General features: G+C 43.7%; 1 protein-coding gene across 3 annotated transcripts; it reads right to left on the reverse strand.

The window, feature by feature from the left end:
- Positions 1–285: 285 nt before the first annotated feature.
- Positions 286–11,691, reverse strand: Commd6 (COMM domain containing 6). Of its 3 annotated transcripts, none has more exons than XM_006978000.4 (4): positions 11,393–11,691; positions 11,288–11,299; positions 7,474–7,626; positions 286–2,112 (listed from the first exon to the last, which is right to left on the reverse strand). In XM_006978000.4, the coding sequence occupies exons 1-4, from the start codon at positions 11,438–11,440 to the stop codon at positions 2,062–2,064; spliced, it is 264 nt and encodes an 87-aa protein (XP_006978062.1). In that variant the 5' UTR covers positions 11,441–11,691; the 3' UTR covers positions 286–2,061. The 3 variants fall into 3 exon arrangements, with proteins under 3 accessions (XP_006978062.1, XP_015852217.1, XP_076401572.1); XM_015996731.3 differs by having other exon boundaries at positions 11,096–11,299; positions 11,393–11,682; XM_076545457.1 differs by lacking the exons at positions 11,288–11,299; positions 11,393–11,691 and adding an exon at positions 8,659–11,085.
- Positions 11,692–12,182: the final 491 nt, after the last annotated feature.

A 12,182-nucleotide genomic window follows, 5' to 3' on the forward strand; every position in this document is an offset into this window, starting at 1 on the left:
AAATGAAGCTGATCATTGCAAAGTACCTTGGATTTTTAAAAATGAATTTTAAATATTTGAGGTGCATATTGTAAATGGCTATCATTGGTAATTTGAAGAATATTTACTATATAGTTTCTCATTTTCTCATTTTCCCCCATTCAGTTGACTAGAAACTCTAGGATGTCTTTAGCAATCCACCAGTCTCTTGTACTCACTATCCTCTACATGCACCTTCACTGTAACAAAAGAAAAATTACTTGTCCTCCAATGTTTGTTTGTTTAGTTTCTTTTTTTTTTTGGGGGGGGGGGGTTGGTTTTTCAAGACAGGGTTTCTATGTGTAACAGCCCTAGCTGTCCTGGATCTCGCTCTGTAGACCAGGCTGGCCTTGAACTCACAGAGATCTGCCTGCCTGCCTGCCTCTGCCTCCTGACTGCTGGGATTAAAGGTGTGCACCATCACTGCCTGGCTTTTTAAAGATTTATTATGCATACAGTGTTGTGCCTGCACGCTGGAAGGGGGAACTAGATCTCATTACAGATGGTTGTGAGCCACCGTGTGGGTGCTGGGAATTGAACTCAGGACCTCTGGAAGAGTAGCCAGTGCTCTTAACCCCTGAGCCATCTCTCCAGCCCCCCAATGTTTGTTTTTTTCTCACACTATGAGACTTTTATTTAGGCAAGTCAGGCTATTACTACTTGGAGGAAGTGCCTCTAGTGATGTAGGGTCCATCCTTTGGTTCTTTCTGAGTTCCTCATTTCAGCACTAAAGACGGGAGAGCTGGGAAAATGCTAAGGCGTGATTTATAACCAAGTCTCAATATATTTAGGATGTTTCTAGTCAGATCCTGCTGGCTTCCACCCAGTCATATGGCTCTGGAGTCCCAACTGCAAAAGAGGCTGGGAAATACGATCTCCCAATGGGTCTACTAAAGCAATTTGTGAAGTACCTTCTCTTATTTCTGAAGGCATATTCCTGGGTTGGAATTTCTATATAGTATGAGGGTAATAATAGCTTTGCAAACAGGGTATCAGGGGCTGGAGCTTATATCTTGATCTGTAGATGTGTAGGCAGTCACTGGACCTGGCATGGGCTTTTGAAATTCTCAAAGTCCACCCTCAGTGACACACCTCCTAATTCTTCCCAAACAGTTCCACTAACTGGAGACCAAGTATTCAAATATATGAGCCTCTGGGGACCATTCTCATTCAGACCACCACAACACAGTAGGCATGGAAGAAGGCAGAAATGGGTATAGACACTACTGGGGGATGCTCTGGTTTATGCTGCACATAGCAGATTACTGGTGATGAATTGTCTACAAATAGCAGCAGCAGAAACAGTGGAATGCTAAGCTAATACAAGGACTGGTTTACCTTAACCTGATTACAAATGTGTGAATGAAATCTCACTCTTCTCACTAGTTCTTTCAAGTAATTCCTTTAATTATTTCAAAGAAAATATTATAAAACTGAATTTTTAAAGCAGCTTAAAACAATGACAACTTTCCTAACTTCATATAAGTTCCAGACAAGATTTTATTCATAAAGTTAGATCTGTATCAGTAAGATTTGAAATTTTTCTCCTGATATACAAAGCTGTGCTGCATTTAAGAATAGTATTTACTCATTTGTTAAGATATAATTACAAAAAAAAGATATAATTACATATACACACATTAGTATTCAACACAGACACTTTTAGCTCATTAAAAAGGCAAAGCTTTGGTCACCACTAAAATAATCTGAATTTAACAGATTTTTTTTAACAATTGGGAAAAAATTAGAAAGTGAAATTCTTTAATTTTTTTATTTTATACCATTGGTATAAAAATTATACCTGCACAGATGTCTGTGGGAGGGTGAAGGGTCCCCTGATACTGGAGTTACAGACAGTTGTGAGCTGCCATGTGGGTACCGGGAATTAAACCTAGATCCTCTGGCAAAGCAACCATTTCTCTTAACCTCTGAGTCATCTCTCCAGCCCTAGAAGTGCAGTTTTCGTGTATAAATATCCTTTGATCCATATGCAGTTCTTTTTTGAAAAGTAGAGTCCATTACTTTAGAATCATAAGTCAGTTCTCACACAGTTTCCATTACAGCAGCAATTTCCTTGAACTGTCTGTAGAAATTCTGGAGAAAAATGGGAAAATATTAATTTTGCTTTTAGAGTCTATTACATAGTTCCTTTTTTATATATAACCACCAGACATATAGTCTGCATTTTAATGTTACATCCTCAGTGAAGATTACTGAGAAACAAACATTCCTAGACAAGAGGGCACAGAATACACAGCAAATCTGAGGCAAACCCCAGGAAGACCATATCTAAAAACCAAACAGGAAGTACTGTCTCCTGAAGAAAACATTACACATGCACATAACTTGTGTACATGTCTCAGTATCCTCAGAGTACTGCTCAGAAGGCAGACCATGAATAGCAAAATCTGCAGATGTTCAAATTCCTTACATGCATACATGGTAGTTGCATGTAGCATCTACATATATGTGGTTACTATTTATCACACTGTATGCACAGGCATGTACATACAATGGAATCACTCAGCTATAAAAGAAAAAGTCCTGGCCGGGCGGTGGTGGCGCACGCCTTTAATCCCAGCACTCGGGAGGCAGAGCCAGGCGGATCGCTGTGAGTTCGAGGCTAGCCTGGGCTACCAAGTGAGCTCCAGGAAAGGCGCAAAACTATGCAGAGAAACCCTGTCTCGAAAAACAAAAACAACGAGTCCCAGCGGCGGCCCACAGAGGTAGACAGGCCCGGCGGCAGAGACAAGCAGACGCAGGTAGGCCTGCGGCGGGGGCCGGTGGAGGTAGACGGGCCCAGCGGCGGCAGCCGACAGGGATATTCAGACCCAGCGGCAGCCGGCAGAGACATTCAGGCCCAGCGGCGGCCCACAGAAGTAGACGGGCCCAGCGGCGGCCCGCTGAGGTAAACGGGCCTGGCGGCAGCGGCCAACAGGGACATTCAGGCCCGGCAGCAGCCGGCAGAGACATTCAGGCCCAGCGGCGGCCCACAGAGGTAGACAGGCCCGGTGGCAGAGACAAGCAGACGCAGGTAGGCCTGCGGCGGCGGCCCGCGGAGGTAGACGGGCCCAGCAGCAGCCCGCTGAGGTAGACGGGCCCAGCGGCGGCAGCCGACAGAGATATTCAGGCCCGGCGGCAGCCGGCAGAGACATTCAGGCCCAGCGGCGGCCCACAGAAGTAGACGGGCCCAGCGGCGGCCCGCTGAGGTAAACGGGCCTGGCGGCAGCGGCCAACAGGGACATTCAGGCCCGGCAGCAGCCGGCAGAGACATTCAGGCCCAGCGGCGGCCCACAGAGGTAGACAGGCCCGGTGGCAGAGACAAGCAGACGCAGGTAGGCCTGCGGCGGCGGCCCGCGGAGGTAGACGGGCCCAGCAGCAGCCCGCTGAGGTAGACGGGCCCAGCGGCGGCAGCCGACAGAGATATTCAGGCCCGGCGGCAGCCGGCAGAGACATTCAGGTCCAGCGGCGGTCCACAGAGGTAGACAGGCCCGGCCAAGCAGACGCAGGTAGGCCTGTGGCGGCGGCCTGTGGAGGAAGACGGGCCCAGCGGCAGCCCGCTGAGGTAGACGTGCAGCGGCCGACAGGGACATTCAGGCCCGGTGGCGGCCCCCAGAGGCAGACAGACCCAGCGGCAGCTGACAGGGACATACAGGCCCGGCGGCGGACCGCAGAGGTAAACAGGCCCAGGGACGGAGACAAGCAGACACAGCTTGGAACAGGGACGCCCCTAACCCCAACATCTTGGGAAGAAGCTATCTCCGTGGGTCAGAACCAGAACGAATCTGAACACTCCGTCTGAGGACAACCCAGGGCCCAGCTGCTGATCCTGTGAAACCCAACAACTTGGAGGTGTTGGTGAGACTACCCTGCTCAGCTGAAACCCATCTGGGAGAGGATTCAGATGCCTACAGTTTAAAGTCTGAAGAAACAAGATCAGCTGAGGAGTTGACAAATGAACAAAAAGTGACCTGAGAACACAGAAGAAGGCGCTACCCAGACACCAAACCAGATCACCAGAATCATAAGTATATAATTCACCGATCGAAATCAGCTGCCCCTGAAGAAATAGCCCAAAAGCACCAATTTAACCAAGAACCCCTACTAAACCAAGACTAAAAATTAGAACAAGAGAGGCACTCTCAGACACAGACACCACCTGCACCTCACAGAGGAAGAGATGAGTAGGCGCCAGTGCAAAAATACAGGCAACAACATAAAGACCTATATGGCAACATCAGAACCTAGTGATTCTACACCTGCAAGACCTAAACATACCATGACAGAAGAAACAGAAGAAATCAACCCTAAAAATGACATTAAGAAGATGATAGAGGCCCTTAAAGAAGAAATAAAACATTCCCTCAATGAGGAAATAAAAACTTTCCTTAAAGAGGAATTGAAAAACTACCTTAAAGAGGAAATAAAAACTTTCCTTAAAGAGGAAATAAAAAACTCCCTTAAAGAGGAAATAAAAACTTCCCTTAAAGAGGAAATGAAAAACTCCATTAAAGAGGAAATAAAAAACTCCCTTAAAGAAATGGAAGAAAAAACGAACAAAAAATGGGAAGAAATCAAAGAAAGCCAAGAAAAAGCAATTAAACAGATGAAAGAAACATTCCAAGATCTGAAAAATGAATTTGAGACAATAAAGAAAACACATGCTGAGGGAATGCTGGAAATAGAAATCCTGACAAAACGAACAGGAACTACAGAAACAAGCATAACCAACCGATTGCAAGAGATGGAACAGAGAATCTCTGACACTGAAGACACGATAGAGAAAATAGATTCGTCAGTCAAAGAAAACAATAAAGACAAAAAAGTCCTAACACAAAACGTCCAGGAAATTTGGGACACCATGAAAAGACCAAACCTAAGAATAATAGGGATAGAAGAAGGAGAAGAATACCAACTCAAAGGCACAGAAAATATATTCAACAAAATCATAGAAGAAAACTTTCCTAACCTAAAGAAAGAAATACCTATGAAGATACAAGAAGCTTACAGAACACCGAATAGGCTGGATCCAAAAAAAAAGTCCCCTCGCCACATAATAATCAAAACACTAAACACACAGAATAAAGAAAAAATATTAAGAGCTGCAAAGGAAAAGGACCAAGTAACATATAAAGGAAAAACAAAAACAACAAAAACAACAAAAAAAAAAAAACAAGAAAAAGTCCTGCCATTTCCAACACAGTGACCATGGTAAAGACAAACAAGACACAGCAAGAGAGACACTGTATGATCTCACTTTAAAAAAAAAAAAAAAAGATTTTTTTATGTATACAGTGTTCTGCCTGCAGGCCAGAAGAGGGCAACATCTCTCATTATGGATGATTGGGAGCCACCATGTGGTTGCTGGGAATTGAACTCAGGACCTTGGGAAGAACAGCCAGTGCTCTTAACTGCTGAGCCATCTCTCTAGCCCCATATGACCTCACTTATATTAAGAATGTTGGACTCACAGATATAGGAACTCAAAGGTGGTGTCAGGTGCTGGAGGTGGGGAAAAAGTAAAGATGTTGGCTAAAGCGTACTAACTTAGCTACACAAGTTCTGAGGATCTAATGTATAGAATGCAGAGTATGTGAGAATATGAGAGTAGATTTTAAATGTTCTCAGTGCACATACATTTATATACACTGTATGGTAATGCACATGATAATTACCTTCATGGACAGTCACTGCACAACATATATTTTTACCAAATCACACTGTGCACACTGAAAACATGTAATTTTCATCTATCACTTACACCTCAACAATGCTTCAGGGGAAAGGTGATCTGTTTACTAATTTATTTATTTATTCCCAAAGGAAAAAACCTATAGAAGTGTACCGCACAGAAGGAAGGGCCTGCACCTGTGCATGACTGAAATGCCTGAGGCGAATCTGGTTTTTCACATTCAGTCAATGACTACACACTACACTTCCTTTCCCCACACCTCATTCCTTCAAACCCTCATCAACATTAATAAGAAGAAATGTGTGTAGTCTTGTCTATCAAGAGCCTCTTAAAATACACTTTTTATATAAAGAGGAACTCAAAGGTCATACAGTGGTGTATGAAAGACTTTCCAGAAGCCCAGGATGGGGAGGGACAGCCTTGGCTTAGAGGTAGAGCACCTACCTCGCATGAGCAAGGCGTACGTGTGATCCCCACCCACATCATACACAAATAAAAAAGGAAGCGCAGGGCTGAAGAGATGGCTCCACTCTGCTCTTCCAGAGAGCCTGGGTTAGACTGCCAGCATCACCTGGCCATTTACAACAGTCTGAAACTCCAGTCCCATGGGATCTGATGCCCTCTTCTGGCCTCAATGCATATTGCATGCATGTGGTAGGCACACAGATACACAAGCAGACAAAACACCCATGCACCCCAAATGAAACAAATAACAATAAAGGAAGCCCAGAACCAATGCATTTTTAATCTTTTTCAAAAGATTAACTTTTCTTTCCATTTCATCCACTATGATTGCTTTTCTAGAGTGCTCAACTTTGAGATATGCTTCAGCTACTGAAGGGGTCATAGAAAACCAAACCAAAACAGTACATGCTAGTTAAATCAGCTAATGATAGGCATCTCCCATAATATCCATTCGAAAGGAAATTGGACTTAGCGTTCATTCCCTGTGGTGGTTTGAAAGAAAATGGTCCTCAAAGGGGGTGGCACTATTAGGAGGTGTGGCCTTATTGGAGGAAGTATGTGTCACTGTAGGGCAGGCTTTTTTTAGGTCTCTTTTTGCTTAAGCTTCTCTCAATGTGACAGTAACTTCCTGTTGCCTGTAAGCCAAGATGTAGCTACCACGTCTGCCTGCTCCCCATCATGATGACAACTGACTGAATCTCAAACTGTAAGCAAGCCACCCCAATTAAATGTTTTCTTTTTAATAGTTGCCATGGTCATGGTGTCTCCTCAGAGTGATGAAAAGCCTAAATAAGACACTTCTGTTTTCTTCCTTGAACAGAAGGTAAGTAAAATAATAATATGAATGCCTAAATTTAAGCATAAACTACTGAGTTACTTAAATCTCTAGCTAGTAAGACCTATCAATACCTATTAGCTCTGAACTGCACCCTGTAAACAGTCTAAAAACCCTATGTCAATGTTATCCCCCAAAAAGATAACTTTTGCTTAAAATTATTATTAAACCTAAAGAAAAATAATAAGAGGTTGATTACAGAGTAAATATCTCATAGAGAAGATGAAATATTCCTAAATATATTCATCGAAAACTGTTATGGTAATTAAAGGGCACTCTACACAAATCTTACTGAAAAAAATTTAACAAACTCCCAGAGAAAATAACTTTATAGAAAATTTTTTAGTATGATGGAAAGACAATCAATCTGCAAGTAAATACACATTTTCCTTTGAGAAAGAGTGTAATACAGACAGCTTTTGAAACAGTAGTGATACTAACTTCGGTGAGTTCAACTACCAACCTGAAACTGTGGGATTGTCATTTCGATGGCCTTGCTCTTCACTTGGCCAGAATGATCGGCTACTTTCAGCATCACTGCCACATACGGATACTTGAGGGATCTGCAGCTGTCAGAGCTCACAGCCATGCCCAGTTTCCACTGAAAATCTATAAGCTTTAACACAACAGCACAAATATCCCGTGAGAAACCACTGCCTTGAACAAATACCCAATTTCTGTCTTCAGTCTTCTATTTGTTTCAGTATCGGTCACAGTACAAGGAAAAGGCTTCATTTCTGTTGGTAGGCAAAAACTGGCCAAATGGCAGTGAAGAAAACAAAGGGGATAAACAGAATCAGGAAACAAGCGGAGTAAAGCAAAATGTCAAACAAAGGAATCTAAACGTCCACCAGATGTACAATAGAAGATGTGGAGAGTGGCTTTTTGTAACAGGCTTAATTTCTTCTCCACTTCCAGGCACCCTAAATGCTTTGGAGCATTTTTAACCTTTCTTGCTCCATACCCAAGTCCTAAAACAGAAGATGGGTGACATGGTCCTCACCGTTGCCTGAGGCATGTGGAACCCATCCCAGTTGTTACTGTCCAGCTCAAACCTACTATTAGAATGAGTGGTGATGATGAGCCTTTGGATTTCATCAGTCCTCGTGACGGACACATGACAGGTGACATGCCAGGCCGGGTACGTACCTGTTCAGTGCCTCACTGAATCACCACAGTTTTATAAGTTATTATTTCCATTTTGCAGAAGACAAAAGCCAGTTTCAGAGAGCTTAGGTAATAGACTCAAGGTCACACATTTCAGAACCCAGAACAGAAACCGATGTCTGTCTACTGTAAAGAGGAAAAGCTTAACGACTACTGTGTTTTTAATGGTTCCTGCTGCTGCTTCTTCGGGGTTGCCAGGGCATCAAACAGAACTGGATAAACGCAGCTCTTGATATTGGCACTAAGAATTTGTCTATCTTCCTTCCAAACATGAGAGAGTGGCTGGCAATCAAAATATACTTGCTGACTGACTGATTTTCTTTTGCAGCGAAACTAATGTATGCCTAGTGATATACTTCTCTGACAGACACAAGAAGAGCTGCTGACTTTTCAGTTTCTAATTACTTAGGACCAAGTAATAACTTCTTAGGTCCCTACATGCTAGACCCCCTGTTTTTCACAATTAATTTTTTTTTTTTACTTGTATTTACTCGGGCACGTGGAGGTCGAAGGACAACTTGAAATAAGTTTGTCTTCTGCTTCACCACGTGTTCCAGGGATTTTACTCAGGTCATTAAGCTCGGCAGCAAGCTCCTTCACCCAGGGATCCACCTAGATAGTCCTGTCATTTTCCTCATAAAGGCGTGAAACAGCTCATTAGAAGTGTTTTGTGTTTGTTTGTTTTTCCTGTTGTTATTTGTTTTCTTTTTTTTTGGGGGGGGGGGACGAGTAAGAGACAAATTTTTCTGCAAAGCCCAGACTGGCTTCACAATTGTGGTGACCTTCCTGCTTCGGTCACCCAGGTGCTGAAACAGGCATACAAACCTAGCTTGGTAGGTTTATTTGCAACATACTATATAATTTTTTTTTCAAGTTTTGAAACTTGTTTAAAGCTATATTTTTCAGCTCTGTGTCTGAACATGCAAAAAAAAAAAAAATCCACAAATACCCAAAACTGAATCATATTCCCAAGTTCATTACTAATTCTAATAGTCTTGTAAATTATTTTGGTTTTTTTAATATACATAATCATATGACCAATCACTGATGAGTCACTGTGTGGAAGGGATTACACTGGTCACTCAGATACAACCATGTCCTAATCACAGGGGCTTTCTCCATGTGAGAAAGCAGACATTAAAGGTGTAACAAAATTAAGATCTTGGGCTGCATTGTCCTGGATGTGATCTCAATGTAATGATTCTTTGTAGAAGGAAGGCAAGAGGGTCTGAGTCAGAAGAAGCAGGGGTTGGGATCATGCACAGGCCCCAAACCAAGAAAGGAGGCAGCTAAGGACAGGAAAAGACCAACAGGAGACCCTCCCCTCCAGCCATACCCAAACCCTCCTTCACCTTGGGAAGACTGGGTTTATCCTTCTGACCTCCAGAAGTGGAAGGGCTAGACTTGTGTTGCTTTACGGTAGAAAATTTCCATAAAATAAATAAGTAAAAAACTATAGCCCAGTAGAGTTCAGTATCAGGGCATCTTTAACAGAACACATAATGTAAAGAGAATGAAAAAAATAATTCATGAGACTGAATAATAATAATAATAATAATACCAACTGAATTAACTCTGGTTAAAGAGATGTCTTGGTGGTTAAAAACACTTGCTGCTCTTGCATAGAACCCAGGCTCTGTTTCCAGCACCTACACAGCAGCTCACAACCATCTATAATTCCAATTCCAGAGACTCCAAGGCCTCTTCTGGCCTCTGGGGACCCATGTGTTGTATAGACAAATAAAATAAAGATAAATTTTAAACAAAAACAAAACGACTAAGCGCCAATAACTCCTATAATGTTATGCAAAGATAAGTAGGTTTCTCGGTATCACCGAGTTTATTCCTCTCCCAAGAGTCTTCAAAAGCAACAGCGAGATAAGCCATCGAGTGCCAGGCATGTAAATCTAGGTACTTGGGGGATGCTGGAGTTAGACAATCACAAGTTTGAAGCCAGTGTGGACCACAAGCTGAGTTTAAAGTCAGCCTCAACAGTTTAGGGAGAGCCTAACTCAACTTAAAAAGAAAAAAAAATCATTTGGAGACAAGTAACAGTCAATACACACTTTTCTTGGCCCCTTCATTCTTACAATGTTTTCACTGCACCACTTTCTCACATTTTATGTGAGCTTCGGAAACTCCTGGTCTAAAACTCCAGTTTTCTGACTTTCTTGGAGAAATGTTATTAACTTAGAAAGCCAACTTTTTCTTCCTAATGTAAAATATAAAAGGTTAGAAAAATTATCTTTCAACTTCAAAACAACTTCCTTAAAGAAATGGCTGGGTGGGGCTGGAAAGATGGCTTAGCGGTTAAGAGCACTGAATACTCTTCCAGAGGACCCAGGTTCAATTCCCAGCATCCACATGGCAGCTCACAACTGTCTGTAACTCCAAGATCTGACACCCTCACATGGAGATACATGCACACAAAACACCAATGCACATAAAATAAAAATAAATTTATTTTTAAAAAAATAGGCTGGAGAGATGACTCAGTGGTCAACAGCACTGGCTGCTCTTCCAGAGGACCGGGGTTCAATTCCCAGCAAACACATGGTAGCTCACAACTGTCTGTAACTCCAGTTTCAGAGGACCTGACATCCTCACACAGACACACATGCAGACAAAACACCAATATTAAAAGAAAAAAGAAAGAAAGAAATGGCTGGGCTTGGTGGCACACGCCTTTAATCCCAGCACTTCTGAGGCAGAGGCAGGTGGATCTCTGAGAGGCCAAGGCCAATCTGGTCTTCCTAGAAAAGTTCCTGGCTAGCCACGGCTACTCAGCGAGACCCTGTCTCAACAAAAAGCAAAATAATCAGAAAGTTAAAAGAAGAAGAGAAGAGGAAAGGAGCTATCTCTGCAAGCATTAGTAGTTGCTCACGTAACCCTCACGTTTTAAAACACCATATTCCTACCTTGGCATAAAGGCTGACTAATTAAGACGGAACAAGGCTTAGGTCTGCATTCTGTGGGCAGAGCAGCCTAAATCACACCGTCAGCGGCTATCCCCTCAGGCCCAAGGGGAACATGCAACCCTGGGGAAGGACCCACGAAGAGGGGCGGGGACGGCATGCCGACAGCTGCGACAGCGAGGGGCGGTCACTCACCTGGCAGGTGACCTGGAACAGAAGCAGAAACACAAGTCAGAGAAAAGCCTTCCCGGCGCCACCGTCCGCCCCAGCCCCTCCCAGGCCCTCCCAGGCCGCATTTACCTCTGATTTGGCGTCCAGCACCGGTTCCCTGATCGGAGCCTCCTCCATAGCTAGAGCGGAACCCGCAGACACTGGCCAGCACTTCCGCTTCCGGCCCACGGCCCAGCCCACTCACGGAGTGGGGTGGAGGGGGGAAGATCAATGTTCATACAATTCTGGATTTGTCTCAATTAAACATTAGTTGTATGATACATTGGGGTGAGGGAAAGCTCGGCGGAGAGGAAGGCCAAGGACGCGGAGGAAGCCTAGTGGAGGACTAATGACCTTCAGGACGTCGCCTCCCCCACTGCAGGGGGAGGAGTGGGCTCGTCTCTGCGCAAGCGCAAAGTGCCTGGGCCCCGGCGGGAGCGAGCCCAACCAAATCGGCTTGCAGAGCTGCGGCCACACCCCCGGCCTGGATTGTGTTGTGTGTGTAACCCTAACTGCAATTGTCCGGCAATTTCTCATCCCTAGGACTGAGTTCGCTGGCCCAACCTGACCTTAGGAGGGTGGAGCGGAATGTCTTTAAAAAAAAAAAAAAATCTCTGCTGTCTTTATTACTCCAAATTTCAACCCGACTTCAGCAGCTCCTTCTCATCCCTTCTTCTCTCCTGTTTACTCCAGATGCATTCTGCATAGAATGCCCACGCTGATTTTTTTTTTATTCCCCTGCCAACGTTTTATTTAGAAAAACTTGAAACTATTTTGAGGCAAGTTGTAAATAATAAAATTCGTACGGTGTCATCCACATTTACCAACGGTCATTGCTTCACTTTACACGTTTGCTTTAACGCTGACTACATACGTAATG

This window comes from Peromyscus maniculatus, chromosome 9 (genome assembly GCF_049852395.1).
Source record: "Peromyscus maniculatus bairdii isolate BWxNUB_F1_BW_parent chromosome 9, HU_Pman_BW_mat_3.1, whole genome shotgun sequence".
Taxonomy (NCBI): Eukaryota; Metazoa; Chordata; class Mammalia; order Rodentia; family Cricetidae; genus Peromyscus; species Peromyscus maniculatus.

Coding starts and splice junctions, on each gene's coding strand:
- Commd6 (XM_006978000.4), bottom strand. CDS start 11,440: ATGGAGGAGGCTCCGATCAGGGAACCGGTGCTGGACGCCAAATCAGAG. Junction 2,113..7,473: donor TGACAATCCCACAGTTTCAG/GTTGGTAGTTGA, acceptor ATTTTTCTCCAG/AATTTCTACAGACAGTTCAA.